The 13,046-nt window shown below is 38.4% G+C and overlaps 1 protein-coding gene across 1 annotated transcript; it reads left to right on the top strand.

The window, feature by feature from the left end:
- The first annotated feature begins 2,285 nt into the window (after positions 1–2,285).
- Positions 2,286–9,887, top strand: LOC118559023 (butyrophilin subfamily 3 member A2-like). The gene is made up of 6 exons (XM_036129697.1): positions 2,286–2,338; positions 4,734–4,837; positions 4,987–5,328; positions 8,097–8,381; positions 8,488–8,604; positions 8,751–9,887. Exons 2-6 carry the CDS (start codon positions 4,735–4,737, stop codon positions 9,251–9,253), a joined length of 1,350 nt encoding a protein of 449 aa, XP_035985590.1. The 5' UTR covers positions 2,286–2,338; position 4,734; the 3' UTR covers positions 9,254–9,887.
- The last annotated feature ends 3,159 nt before the right edge of the window (positions 9,888–13,046 follow it).

Raw genomic sequence — 13,046 nt, 5'->3', positions numbered from 1 at the left:
GCCGTCCAGTGGTTTCAGGGGCTTTCATGCTCTCTCGTGTGTACTGGCCTGCGTGTTTATAAGGCAGCTGTATGTCGCGGTACGGAACACTTGGCCAGCATTTCACAGACTCGCTCCGTCCCTTCAGGCTTTTGCTGTGTGGATCTGGCAATCTGATACCATCAACCATCAACTTACTCTTAAAACGATCTTGTGATACGTTATCTAAAGAAGAAAAATACGTGGAGAACTCGTCAGTTTTGCTGTTTGCGTCCGCCATTGTGTTCGTCTTTTGCCAACCAGTCCGGCGCGCATGCGCGAAAAACCCGCATCAAAACAATAACAATGAACTGGTCTATAACGAGTCAGGAGGATACAGGTACACCGTCATATGTTCTTCTTCTGCTGATGACTTGCAACACACAGACACACATCCTGAGGGTACATCACATCTGTAGCCATCTGGTGGCAGGAGGTAAAACTGCAACTCTTTAACTTATCACTATACTAAGTATGCAGTCAAGTTCTCAAGATTTCTGCTAACAACCTGATTATTTGACTCAGGCATGTTAAAGCAGAGTGGCAAATAAAAGTCTCAAAACACCGGCCCTTGAGGACTGGAATTAAGGTCTACTGGTCTCGGGATTCACTGATCCCCCTCCAGTGAAAAATTATAAAAAGGAGCATGAGATATTTAACCAAACAACTTCTCTAAAATTAGATTTTTAATTAACATGTTTCATTGTAGTTATCCTCACGGCCCTAGACTTCATTTGGTCCTCTTTTTTCCTTAGCACATCTCTCCCTTTTCCCCCGTTTCCTCAGGTGGGTTGCGTACTCACTCCAGCCAAAGAGTACAGTCACAACATCCGTCTATCACACCGTTGTCTATACCCGTTTATTCATGCAGGGTCGTGTGAGGCTGCCTGTCTCTAGCAGTCATCAGATGAGATGCTGGGTACACCCTGGAGACCTTCAGAGAATAGACTTTAAATTATTTCTGTTCGATTATAAAGCAATGAACGGCTTAGCACCAAAATACTTTAAAGAGCTGTTGTGTCAACCCTCCAGACCACTCACATCTTCTGGTACACAGGGAGACGGTCCATTGGGCAGATGTTTCCAGAAGGGCTAGGCGATAGGGAAAGACGGATCCAGGCACGAGATTCATAACAGGAGGAACACGCACCGTCCAGACGTATCCATGTGCAGGTCTGAGGTGCAAGGTCCAGGGTTGGGTTGTACACAGAAGGCAGGAGAATCCAGAAAGGGGCAGAGGCAGACAGGCTTGGTCAGTATGCAAGGCAGGAGGTCAGTGTCCAGAGATCAGAAGCCAACAGGAGGATCAGACAGGAGCAAGGGAGCCAGGAGTAAAAGAGGAACAAGACAGGTTAGTAACAGGAGGTCAGAAATAGGAAAGCTGGATGGTTTACTTACACAGAGGTTTTCAAGAATCTGGAAGTTACACACTGGGAGGGCCAGTATTATAAGTAATTAGTACTACCTTGTCCAGTTTTGTTGTCTGACATCTGTTGCTCTGATCAAATCTTGCAGCTAAGCTTGGTTGTCCATTTAGATTCCAATAATAACAAATATGATTTTATTGATGATATGTCTCTGAAATTTGACTTTTTACAACAATAACTATAGGCAACTAGTTATCAGATCTTCTGCTCCATGAAACCCATATGTTCATGATTGTTGGTCCTTTAATATTGTTGCATTGTACTGAATGGTTATTTTTCAGTGGACATATATGTGGGTGAAACAGCCTATTTCAATGTATTCCAACATTAACATCATAACAAACTATTAGTGATAACTGCCTTTAGAAATATGTCTTTTTTAATGCATTTTAGCCCCTGTGATGTGGGACGTCTATGTTTTTGTCCTTAACAGCATTTTTTTTGCTTAAATTACTTTTACTTTTATACTTTAAGAACTTTTGAATCTGGCACTATAACACTTTTACTTGAATGAAAAGTTTGAGTTGATACTCTTAGTTCTGCAGAAGTATTTTTAAACCATAGTATTTATACTTCTACATGAGTAATAAATGGGAATATTTTTGACATGTCTGACAATATGTAAATTTAAACTACATAAAATCAACAGAAAGTATGATATGGACAGAGGGAAATGCTTAGTTTAACCAAACCTGGGGGATGGGGGATCTTTTCTTCTCAGTCTCTTAGGGAACAACTTTATTCTGGAGTTCACTGACATTTCAGCAGGTTCACTTCCTGGTTGGACTAGTGAGGTGGTAGGTGGCCTTGCCTCTAACTTTACAGGCTTTTTATCTGAGACTTTGCACCCTGCAGTTAAAGGAGAAGAGAGGAAACACAATACAGCCGAGCAGGTAAACCTATTTTTCTCAAATTCGATTTCCTCTTCTTTGTATGAGCATGAACTTTATTTAAAAAGGGCAGTGAACAGTTTAAACATAAATGGCACCGTTTGATGCAGTGTACCATGTTGCAGCATAAGCTAATTCACATCTCCAGTTTATTGACAGGCTGCAAAAATGAGGCTACACACACACACACACACACACACACACACACACACACACACACACACACACACACAAACACACACACACACAGTCAATGATTACAAATCTGAGCAGTTTTTTAAATTATTTTTTAGATTTCATAATAAAACTCAGAGCTACAGCTCCTAACATCATCAGGCAAAGTGCTCCATTGCTTAGTAGACCTAATAATAAAAGCAGATGGACCAGAAACAACACGGCACAATCTCTCACAGATGAGTCTCATGGTCATATTGACTCTAGGAGGCGATATACACAAACTTAGACAACCATTTACATTTTTATGAAGAAGACAGATTAAAAAACACTTTTAAATTTTCAAAACTCTATAGTATTTGCCATTCTTACATGTTGTTCTATTTGTTTTTAATTAAATGTGGTTCTAAATGTATGATGAGCAAAAACTGCTAAAACAAGTGACGTTCGCAGTGCATGTAAAGTCACAAACTTAAACTAATCCTCTTGATCAGTAGTAGTGATGTTTAGATGAGGCGTCATGAAGCGTTTCGACTCGATGCCAAACTGTATTGATACTGTGTGACTGAATACTGACACCTGCTGGACCTTAAAAATCCCTACAGGCAGCCCAGTTGACAGAGTTAACTGACACTGATTTGATGACCTAATATACACAATAATACAATTTAGGTCATTGTATGTTGCATCGTATTATTTCATATTTTTATTAAAATTTAAAATATCTTTGATTTTTTTTAGATAGTCAAATAATATGCCTGTGACATAACATAAAAACTCTAACTAAACATGTTGTGAATGAGGACACTTGTGTAATGAAACTTTTTTAGTTTTTTTTCTAAAAAATAAGTTGTTCCGATGTTTTGATTTTGAGTCTGTTACGCTTTTTTAATATCACTTCTCCAGCTGTAGAAAACAGCCGCTCACACGGCACAGATGATGCTGGAGTGCAAAGAAAATGTAATGAAAGGCGTCAGAAGTTTGGACAGACTGTCTTTTGGTTTTTCCAGTATATCATTAGCATCCTGGGACCCTCTGCTAAGTATCTGTGCACCTCCTAGTTGGCATCAGCTGTAGACTTTTGGTCTGCCTGCCCACTTCAATGTCAAGATGTTGCCTAAGGGTATCTAAAAAGACAAATTACCATTTTAGAACATTATTTACAAATATGTAATGCTCAATAACATGCTTGAAGTGGGTCACACAGCTGTTGTGAAGATGTTCCTGGCTGGAGCTCATTTGTGCTTCTTATTACAGATGCACATTCTGTCCTCAGTCTGCTGATGGGGTCATTGCACCTGGAGGAACTGAGGAACCCGAGTGATTTAAATTAAGGAGGTGCTTTTGTTTAAATTAAGTTCTGTTTAACAAGTGCATTGTTTAACCTGCAGAAAATAATAGGAACAGTAAACTAAGAGTCACTTTGAAATGAATTTTAGTTCAGATAGATCAAGTGGAAACTCTGAGTAACAGGATGAAACAACAAGGAAATTAAAACAAACACCTTATTTTCCAATATGAGATCAAAATGGTCCCACACGGCAGAAACCTTTCTTTTGGCTTAAGGAAGCTCCATATTTTTTGATGAACCGCTAAAGATCAGAATCAGAAATACTTTAATAATCCCAGAGGGAAATTACAGTTCCAGTACAACCGTCCATCACATTGATCACACACATTTCGGGGGAACGATTGACTGAGGCCTTGCTGCCGAGGACCCCGCCTGACGCGGTTACCATAGGGCGCTGCCTTTAACTCTCTGGAAAGATAGGAGCCACATTTGGGGAGGGAGAGGGAAAAAAATACATATTTGACACTTTATCCTAATCCAGGATCAAAGATTATTTTGGCAGATGCATCCTGTTGACAGATACCCTTCCTTATAAACACAGTTTGCCGCGTCAGAGTCAGTTCGAAACAGCTCCTGTATCGGTCACGTGACTTTCCCATAGCAATACGCGCACCGACCCATTACTAATCAGTAGGGCTAATGCTCACAGTGCTTAATGCCATAAATCCTTGGAAAATATATTTTTAGGACCTCATGCAGCATAGAAAATCTGGTTATTTGGCTTCATAAAAAATATTGTAACACCTTAGGTCACCATAATTCAAAATGTTTTATGGTCAAGAAATGTTTGGGACTGTAATCTACTAAAGCATTTTCTAAATGTGGAACTTCTCAGCATATTTTCCTGTTCTTCTGTCACTTTGTTGTCTTCAGGATGCTTCCCCTACCACAAATGTTATCTTTAAGGCCTTTGCTGAAAGAAGTTCTGATTGCTGAACTCATGTTGGGCTTCCTTCTCCTGGCAAACTTCTGCAAATGTAAGTTCCTAAGAGAGAAATGGTGAAAGTTTATTAACCACTGACAGCTGCAAAAGGTTGTTTTTTCAGGAACTTAACTGATGTATTTATTTACAAAGAGATGGTTCAAGGATTGATTTTAGAGAAATTAATCAGGTGTTCTTTTCCAGGTCAGTCCCTGGAGACAAACCAGCCTCAGCTGGTGATAGCAATGGTCGGTGAAGACGTTGTTTTACCGTGTCACCTGGGAGTTGCTGTGAACGTTAATGAATTGGTGCTGGAATGGGGGAGACTGGACCTAAGTCCCAAATTTGTGAATGTGTGGTTTGAAGGGAGTGAATACACAGATGACCTAAACACAGCCTACAGGGGAAGAACGTCACTGTTCACAGACAGACTGAGAGACGGAGATGTTTCACTGAGACTGACGGGTGTAAGACACTCTGACAACGCAAGATTTAGGTGCTACTATCCAAAAGGGAATAAAGAATATTTTATCAACCTTCTTGTTGGTAAGTAAACATGGTACGAGGAGTGCAGGTAATTGCTGTTTATTTTTGCATGGGGATGTGGAAAACACTGTAAAGGGCTTCAAATAAGAGACAACATTTCTGTCTTTAGCAGCAAAAACTAAAATTTGTTTGCAACCGTAAATAAATTGTGCTGCACAGTGGTGCTGTTTGCACTGTTGCCCCGAATCAAGATGGTCCTGGGTTAAAATCCCAGAATTGACCTATTCTGGACTGTGCTTGCATGTTCTCCTTATTCCTCTGAGGGCTTCTCTCCATCATCTATCCACAGCCTAAAAGCTGGATTGTTACGTTTTGTTACTGTTCCGGTCTCTTTACTCGAGAGGAAACAGTTCTCTGAATAATGCACAAGGAGTTAGAAGGTTAAGATTAACAATATTTCTTCCATAATAGGCCAAATAACAGTGACAAAGTAGTAACACAATCTGAATAATACAAAGAATCAGTTTTACACCCCGGTGCTGGACCACCAGTCAGACTTCTTCAGAAGAACTGAGTGGCAAAAAACAACAGTTTCCATTTTGTCTTTTACTCTAAGGTTGATCTCTTCAGTATGTTTCCCTTTGTGTGTGTGTCTCAGCCCTATCTATTAGTAACCAGACACACATCTGGCCTTCACAAAGAATGTAGTGCTGCTGCAGCTGTGTGCTCTAAAAGCAAAAAGCGGAAGCTTATTCCAAATAAGGCAAACACCCTACAGCCCAAAGACAATACAGAGCGCACAGTCATGGTAGAGGTAGAGAGCATTAACAGTATCCACCTGTAACAGTTTATTGGCTACTCTTTTTTTTAAGTCTGCGCGATTTTCTGGGCTGTGTGGCTCTTGTTGCCCTGTGATGGACTGGCAACCCATCCAGGGTGTTAGAGACAGATACCAGAAGACTAAATGACTCTGGACCTTTGGCTATGATTTACTTTTAGGTGTGTATTTAGTTAAATTCCTCATCTATTCTTCTTTCTTCTGGTCTAAATACATACTTGCTGTATTTATACTTTTCTAAAGATTTTTTTAATCCTCAGCTCACACAAGGGAGGTATTTGCTGAAATGACTCAGAGGGACTCCTTCTAACTGGACCGTAGATGAAGAGACAGGAATCCAGAATGTATGAGAAGTTATTTACTCTGGGTTGCTGCACTTTGATTTAGAAACTACTTTTTCGATTAGACTGGTTTTCAAACATGTTCCTGAACTATCCATCCACTTTGCATATCTGCTTAATCTCTGCAAAGATGTTGGTCCTTCTCTCAAGTAGTCAATAGAGAGAGGCAGGGTGCATCCTGGAAATCATTCCCCCCCAAAAAGAAAGAAAAACAAAACAAAACACCACCAGAAACACATGGGGAACACAACCATGCACACAGACATTTAGAAGTAACACCACGTTTCAGGAAAAGAACATCACACCAACAGTAGAACATGGTGGTGTTAGTGTGATGGTCTGGGGCTGTTTTGCTGCTGCTGGACCTGAGACCTATTCCACAAAAGCTGAATTTGGAAATCCGGGAGACAAAGCCAGGCTTTACATAACATGATCAGCACAACCATGGCTTTATCTGTAAAACCCAATCCAAACTCGGTAGGTGCAACTATCTCAAGCCAGGTGTAAGTAATCCAGCTAAATGTGCGTCCTTGGCTGTCTACAGACCATGAGGTCGATCCCAGATTCACTGATGCTACAGTAGATAAGTGTTTTGAGCCAGTCTTCAAACCAGACCAGCAGCATCTTTTGATGGAGGCTGATGAGGAACTGAAGATAAGAAAAGAAACACTGCTGCTATTAAAAGGAAAGCAAATTTGATTGGAGCTACTTATATTGCAAGAAAAGAGTAGAGGGATGAAACTTTGTCAGCAGACAGCCTTTGCAAAGCAATGTTCACCTCATATTAGATTTTAAAAGAGACATTAATTGTTAATACCAATATTGTTTGTCTTAAAAAAACTAAGCATGAACTCTAAAACAAATTGACAGAAGTTAATGTAAGATATCCGATATGCCATGAAATAACCTATTTATGATAAAATATATCAAATAACATAATATTATTTTCATTAACATTTGTTAGGTCACTGAGCCTAGTGGGGTTTTTTTTGTTTTACTTTTGGGGCTGTGAGATTACGTATTTTGTGCATTTGAGGGGAAGTGTGCTTTTTTGGAGGAGTCAGAAAAACACGGTTTTGTAATTTATGTGTTACTGCTTTCAAGAAACTGAGTTTAGGTTTAATTCAGCCAGGATAGCTGGAACATCCTGGCTTAATCCTGTATCTTGGTTTTGTGAAATAGGAACCATGAATTCTGCCATCTACCAAAAAAGTCCTGAAGGAGAATATCCGGCCATGTGTTTGAGGCCTCAAGCTGAAAACCAACTTGTTTTCTGCAGCAGGACAATGACCCAAAGCACACAAGCAAGTCCACGTCTAGGAGGAGAAACAGAATGAAGATTTTGGAGTGGCCTAGTCAAAGTCCTAACCTGAATCCTATTGAGATGCAGTGGCACGACCCTAAAAAAGGCATATATGTATATATGTTTACTTGTGCTGTCGTTGACTAATATTTAAATCTGTCAAATACTCAAGTGTGACAAACATGCAAAGAAGTAAGAAATCAGGGAGGGGCAAACACTTTTTCACACCACTGTGAAAAATTTGATAGGTGAATTTCCTTGTAGCTGGAAATGTTTTCTCAACTGACTCCTAGCATTTTGGATGGCATAAAGACACAATCTTGCTTCTCTCTTCTCTGATTGTCAGTGTCCGTCTCCTCACCTGCTGTCAGTTTAGCAGGATTTGATCCAAGCAGCAGTGGAGTGATGCTGGACTGCAGCTCCGCTGGCTGGTTTCCAGAACCTGAAATCTTCTGGCTGGACAGGGAGGGAAGCATCATGTCTGCTGGAGCTGCAGAGACAATCAAAGGTCCTGAAGGTCTCTACACTGTCAGCAGCAGAGTTACTGTGGAGAAGAGACACAACAACATCACCTGCAGAGTCCAGCAGAAGGACATCAACCAGACCAGAGAGACACACTTTTATGTCCAAGGTAGAAAAAGAGCATCACTTTTATGTTCCAGGTAGAAGAATGTAAACACTTTTAGGTTCAAACACTTTAGTTATTGTACTAACTGTTCTGTTCTGCTGGGTTTCAGATGATTTCTTCTTGTGTCAGTCTGGCTGCTTAATTCACGTCACCTTTAATGTAATTTTTGTCATTATGCTTATTTTTGGAGTCTTCCTTCTTATCTGGATAAAGAAACAAAACAAAAGTGAGTACAATGTTTTTATTCATCTCAGATGTTTTAGGATGAAGCTTATCATACAGAAAAATTTAGCTAGTGTTCAGTATTTGTTTCACTGATCTGAACTGCACTGAAGCATAACTTTTATTTCACGTTACTTCTACTTTCTGCAGAGATGAAGAAGCTAGAGGGAAGAGGGAATGAAGAGCAGCAGCAGCTCATGAATTTGATTGGGAAAAAGTCAAACCTTGAGGAGGAGATAAGAAAGAGAAATGAGGACCAGAGAAGCATTGATCAGCAGATTGAAGCATTAATGAAGATGTCAGAGGAACTGATAAAGCAGAAACAAAGTCTCACTGATCAAATAGAGGCGGCAGACAAAATAGTTGAAGAGAATGAGAGGAAGCTTAAGGCAGTTGATGATGAAGTAAAGAACCAGAAGGAGAACAAGAAAGAAAATAAAGGACAACACTTAAAACAGAAGCAAATCATGACGGAGAGCAACGAGAGACTGCTTGAGAGAAAGAAAATTCATCAAGAGATGGAACTGATGACAGAGAAACTAATGAAGATTCCTTCTGATGAAGTCACCAAGCTGAAGGAGAGAAAACAGGAACTAGAGAAACATGTGGAGGAATTAAAACAACAACTGAAAGAAATGGAGACACAGACGTGATTTCACTGCTGAGACAGAAATAAATCAAGTTTGCATTTACTCTGCATCATCATGATGTGAGAAAAGTTTATACACAAATGATTTACAACAGACTTTGGGACGTTTTTCTATTTCAACGTACTAGCACAGGTTCAGAAGTAGTGTTAAATTTGATTAATTTGATGACTGATTAAAATTATTTAAAGCATTAGACATGTTTTAAACACATTTTACAGGACAAATTTGAAAATTGCCTTAAATATGAGTAAAATATATATTTTAACACTTCTATTTTAAAGCTCTTTTAGCTAAATAAATGTTGATTTAAAGGCACAATAAATATATTTGAATATAAATAAATGGCTAATAGCGACCATACTGAACCTTTTCAGTCTTCTCCATTGTCTTGATCTTATTGTAGTTTTATCTTTAATTAGTAATTTGACTTATGCTGTTTAAGCTCATGTTTTAAATTCAAGTGGCTACATTTTTAGATAATGTATTTTTATCACAGCAGTCTTGCAGATTCTTGATTGAATAAATTAAGCCCAGTGACAGATTTTTATTAAGGATAGTTCAATATTTGCTTGTGTTTTTTACTTAATATTAAATGTATTTTCCATTTGTAATAGAAAATAAATCTGGTTTAATGTTTTGCTGTTAGTTGTGTTTCTATCACTGATGAAGCAGCTGATTACGTGACTTGTAAAACAATAAGCCTCTGATACTCATCAATAAAATGTGATTGATGCTGGCATTTTAAAAACAAAACATAAAAATGGGAATTTAATGTTAGAAAGAGTTATCATTTCCCTCTAATCGACATCACAACATTGCATCCTAACATACAATGTTTTCTAACATAGAAAACGTCATGAAACCTCACCCCCAGTTTTAAGACCTATGTCCCACTGATCAAAGAGAGGAGGCAGAGAAAATGTTAGAAGATAATGACAGGAAGCTTAAGGCAGTTGATGATGAAGTAAAAAAACAGTTGGGGAACAAGAAAGAAAAGTCAACAACACTCAAAACTAAAAAAAAATCATGGCAGAGAGCAATCACCACCTGCTTGACAGAAAGCACAGTCATCAAGAGATGGAACTGATGACATATAAACTAATGAGTAGAATTTTTTATGAGGTCTGCAAGCTGAAGGAGAGAAAACAGGAACTAGAGAAACATGTAGAGGAATTAAAACAACAACTGAAAGAAATAGAGACACAGACTTGATTTTAGAGCTGAAACAGAAATAAAGCTTCAGTTTTACGTAATTTAAGAAAATAAATATTATTTGCATAACTTTAGTTTGCATTAGTTGGAAAGAAAAAAAAAACATATATTAAAACCTAAAACACTTTAATGATCTCAATTAATGTTCTGGAAAAACTGGAAATAAATAACAAACAGAAAATTGCCTCTTTTATAAAACAATACAAGCCACAAAAACAAAGCTGTGATAATCAAATAAAAACAAAGATAAACAAAGCTAACATATAAATTATCCACATGTATTTTCAAAAAAGGATTTTATTTAATGAAGAATTGAATTGACTTAATTCAACTTTATTCTTTTTACATTTGAAAATAGAACTCATTCGATCAAAGGTTCTTACACATCCTAAAATGCTAATAATTCAAATAAAGTGCAAAAGATAAAAAAAAACACAATAAAGCAAGCAAAATCGAGAGCAGATACATACATAATAAAAGCACAAACTCATAAAAAGTGACCTGCTGACCTCAGCGAGCGAGAAAAAGCGTGCAGATAAAGCAGAGCTACAGATACTGGTGGTCACTGACAACAAATGTTGCTGTCAGTAAAGAAAAGACATCATTAGCACATTATTGAGTAGCATGAATAGTTAAACAGTTCCCAAACTCAAGGTATGATACAAGAACATCTTATTTTAAAAAAAAATTCAATTTTTTCCCATGTTATGAGGGAAGGAACCAAATATTTCAGACAATATTTGATATTTTCTAAAAATGTTTGTTTGTTTTTCTCTCGCTTTTAAAAAGGAAAGAAATATGTTCTCTTACATCAGTGACAGCATGTTTGATAGAGGAATATGTAAAGTACTTAAATAACATATTAGCTAAAGCTGATTATTTTACACAAAATACAATGATCATATATTAGCTACTAGAAATATATTTCATTACTCCAGTAATGTGTCTTGTTTTACAACAGAACCCACAATTTACCAGAATAATAAGCTACAATCATCTTCTCAGGAAATCATAGTGATCTTTTTTCCTTTTTATATCAGTCTTAAATAAATATATTAATAAACATGATTTGTGGGAAAACCGTGTTTTGTGGCTGACTGATTTCCGTCAGGTTAAAGTGAACATGGCAAGTTGAAAAGGATTCTCTCTCATGCCGTTCACCAGGTGGGCCACAATTGGGCGAACTGCTCCACCATGAAAATCTGTTTCTATTCCATGATTTAAAAATACATAGTAAGTTAACCTTTTTTTGAAAAACAATTACTAAGATTGTTTGACTGAGAATGCATCTGACTGAGAATGTTCCTTGGAGGATGGGCCTCCATGTCCTTAAAGACAGCAGTGCACCAACTACAGGTTGACAAAGGCTCCTGGATAGGTGTCCAAACGTCTTCAGAAACAACTGAGCGCAAGTCCAGTTACCTCTGATTTAAGCCTGTTTGCTGTTGCAACGATCCTGATAACTGAGAATTTGCGCAGGCAGATCTCAGCCAAATCTCTCTAAGGAAAATCCTTCAGCTTTGCCTCACTGGCACCAAGAAAGAGGGTGGAGTCACCAGATCAGGCGTAGTAGCAGAGATGACACCAGTGGTGTTTTTTGGGAAGCTATAGCTCTGATAACTCCAGGTCTTTTCACCAAATGTGAGAATGAGATTGGTGGTGCTGTTATACTGCAGCAGCCTGGTATACTGGTCAACATATTTTTTATGGAAAGTGGTGGCTCGCAGTCCATGAAAGGAGCTGCTTTGGTTGTGGTTATGACCAGGATAGCATATGCCTCCAAAGGAGGTCCAAGCAGAAAGAGTTGATCATCTTTCTGGTACCATGCAGTGATACCACCATCTGATTGGATGATACGCCGAACCTTAGACTTCAGATGAATGAATGATTGAGACTTGTCATATTCTGGGTTTTGTTTTGGTTTGTTTTGTTTAATCAGTTAGGCCTCTCTCCTGCCTCAGTTTTTGGTTTCTGTCTTGTTTGGATTCTTTTATAGCTTGTGTACGGTTGTAATTTTTCCTGTCATGAATTTTTCTGTTAGTTGGGTCTATTCTTTGTCATGGTTCTTATCCTAGTATTAGTTCTAGTTTGCATTATATGCTTGTGTTCTGTTCGTTCCTTCTTAGCTTCACTTCCCTTCCTTTGATTAGTTCCACCTGTTTTCTCTAATTGGTTTCTACTCTGTTGACCTGCTCAGTTCCCTATTTATTCCTGCTTCACTCCTTTGTTCGGTGCCAGGTTGTCTTGTTGAGTATGGGTGAGTCTCCTCCTGCAAGTTTCTGTTTATTGGTTTGCTTTTGGATTTTTGACCCCTTGTCTCCAGAGATCTGAGCCACCCTGTTTCTGTCTGTTCCTGCCCTTCCTGCCCAACTGGACTGTTTGTTTCTCTGCCGTTTTTGTTGCAACAGGCTTTTTGGATTTTGTATCCGTTTTTGATTTTTGTTATTAAAGATTCTTCTTTTTAAAGAAACCTCTGCTGGTCTGGCTGAATTCTGGGTCCGTGTCCTCTGATCATTACATTGAGGTGATCCATCCCATTAGGGTTAGGGTTAGTAACTTTTTATCAAAACGATAAAATGGTGTT

This window comes from Fundulus heteroclitus, unplaced genomic scaffold, assembly GCF_011125445.2.
Source record: "Fundulus heteroclitus isolate FHET01 unplaced genomic scaffold, MU-UCD_Fhet_4.1 scaffold_204, whole genome shotgun sequence".
Lineage (NCBI taxonomy): Eukaryota > Metazoa > Chordata > Actinopteri > Cyprinodontiformes > Fundulidae > Fundulus > Fundulus heteroclitus.
Note: the sequence above shows the minus strand (reverse complement) of the source record. Positions and strands in the feature narration are given on the sequence as shown.

What these genes read in the sequence shown, in the direction of transcription:
- LOC118559023 (XM_036129697.1), top strand. Translation starts at nt 4,735, where the DNA reads ATGCTTCCCCTACCACAAATGTTATCTTTAAGGCCTTTGCTGAAAGAA. An exon ending in TTTTATCAACCTTCTTGTTG is followed by an intron (nt 5,329 to 8,096) that starts GTAAGTAAACAT and finishes TCTGATTGTCAG; the next exon opens with TGTCCGTCTCCTCACCTGCT. An exon ending in GACACACTTTTATGTCCAAG is followed by an intron (nt 8,382 to 8,487) that starts GTAGAAAAAGAG and finishes GCTGGGTTTCAG; the next exon opens with ATGATTTCTTCTTGTGTCAG.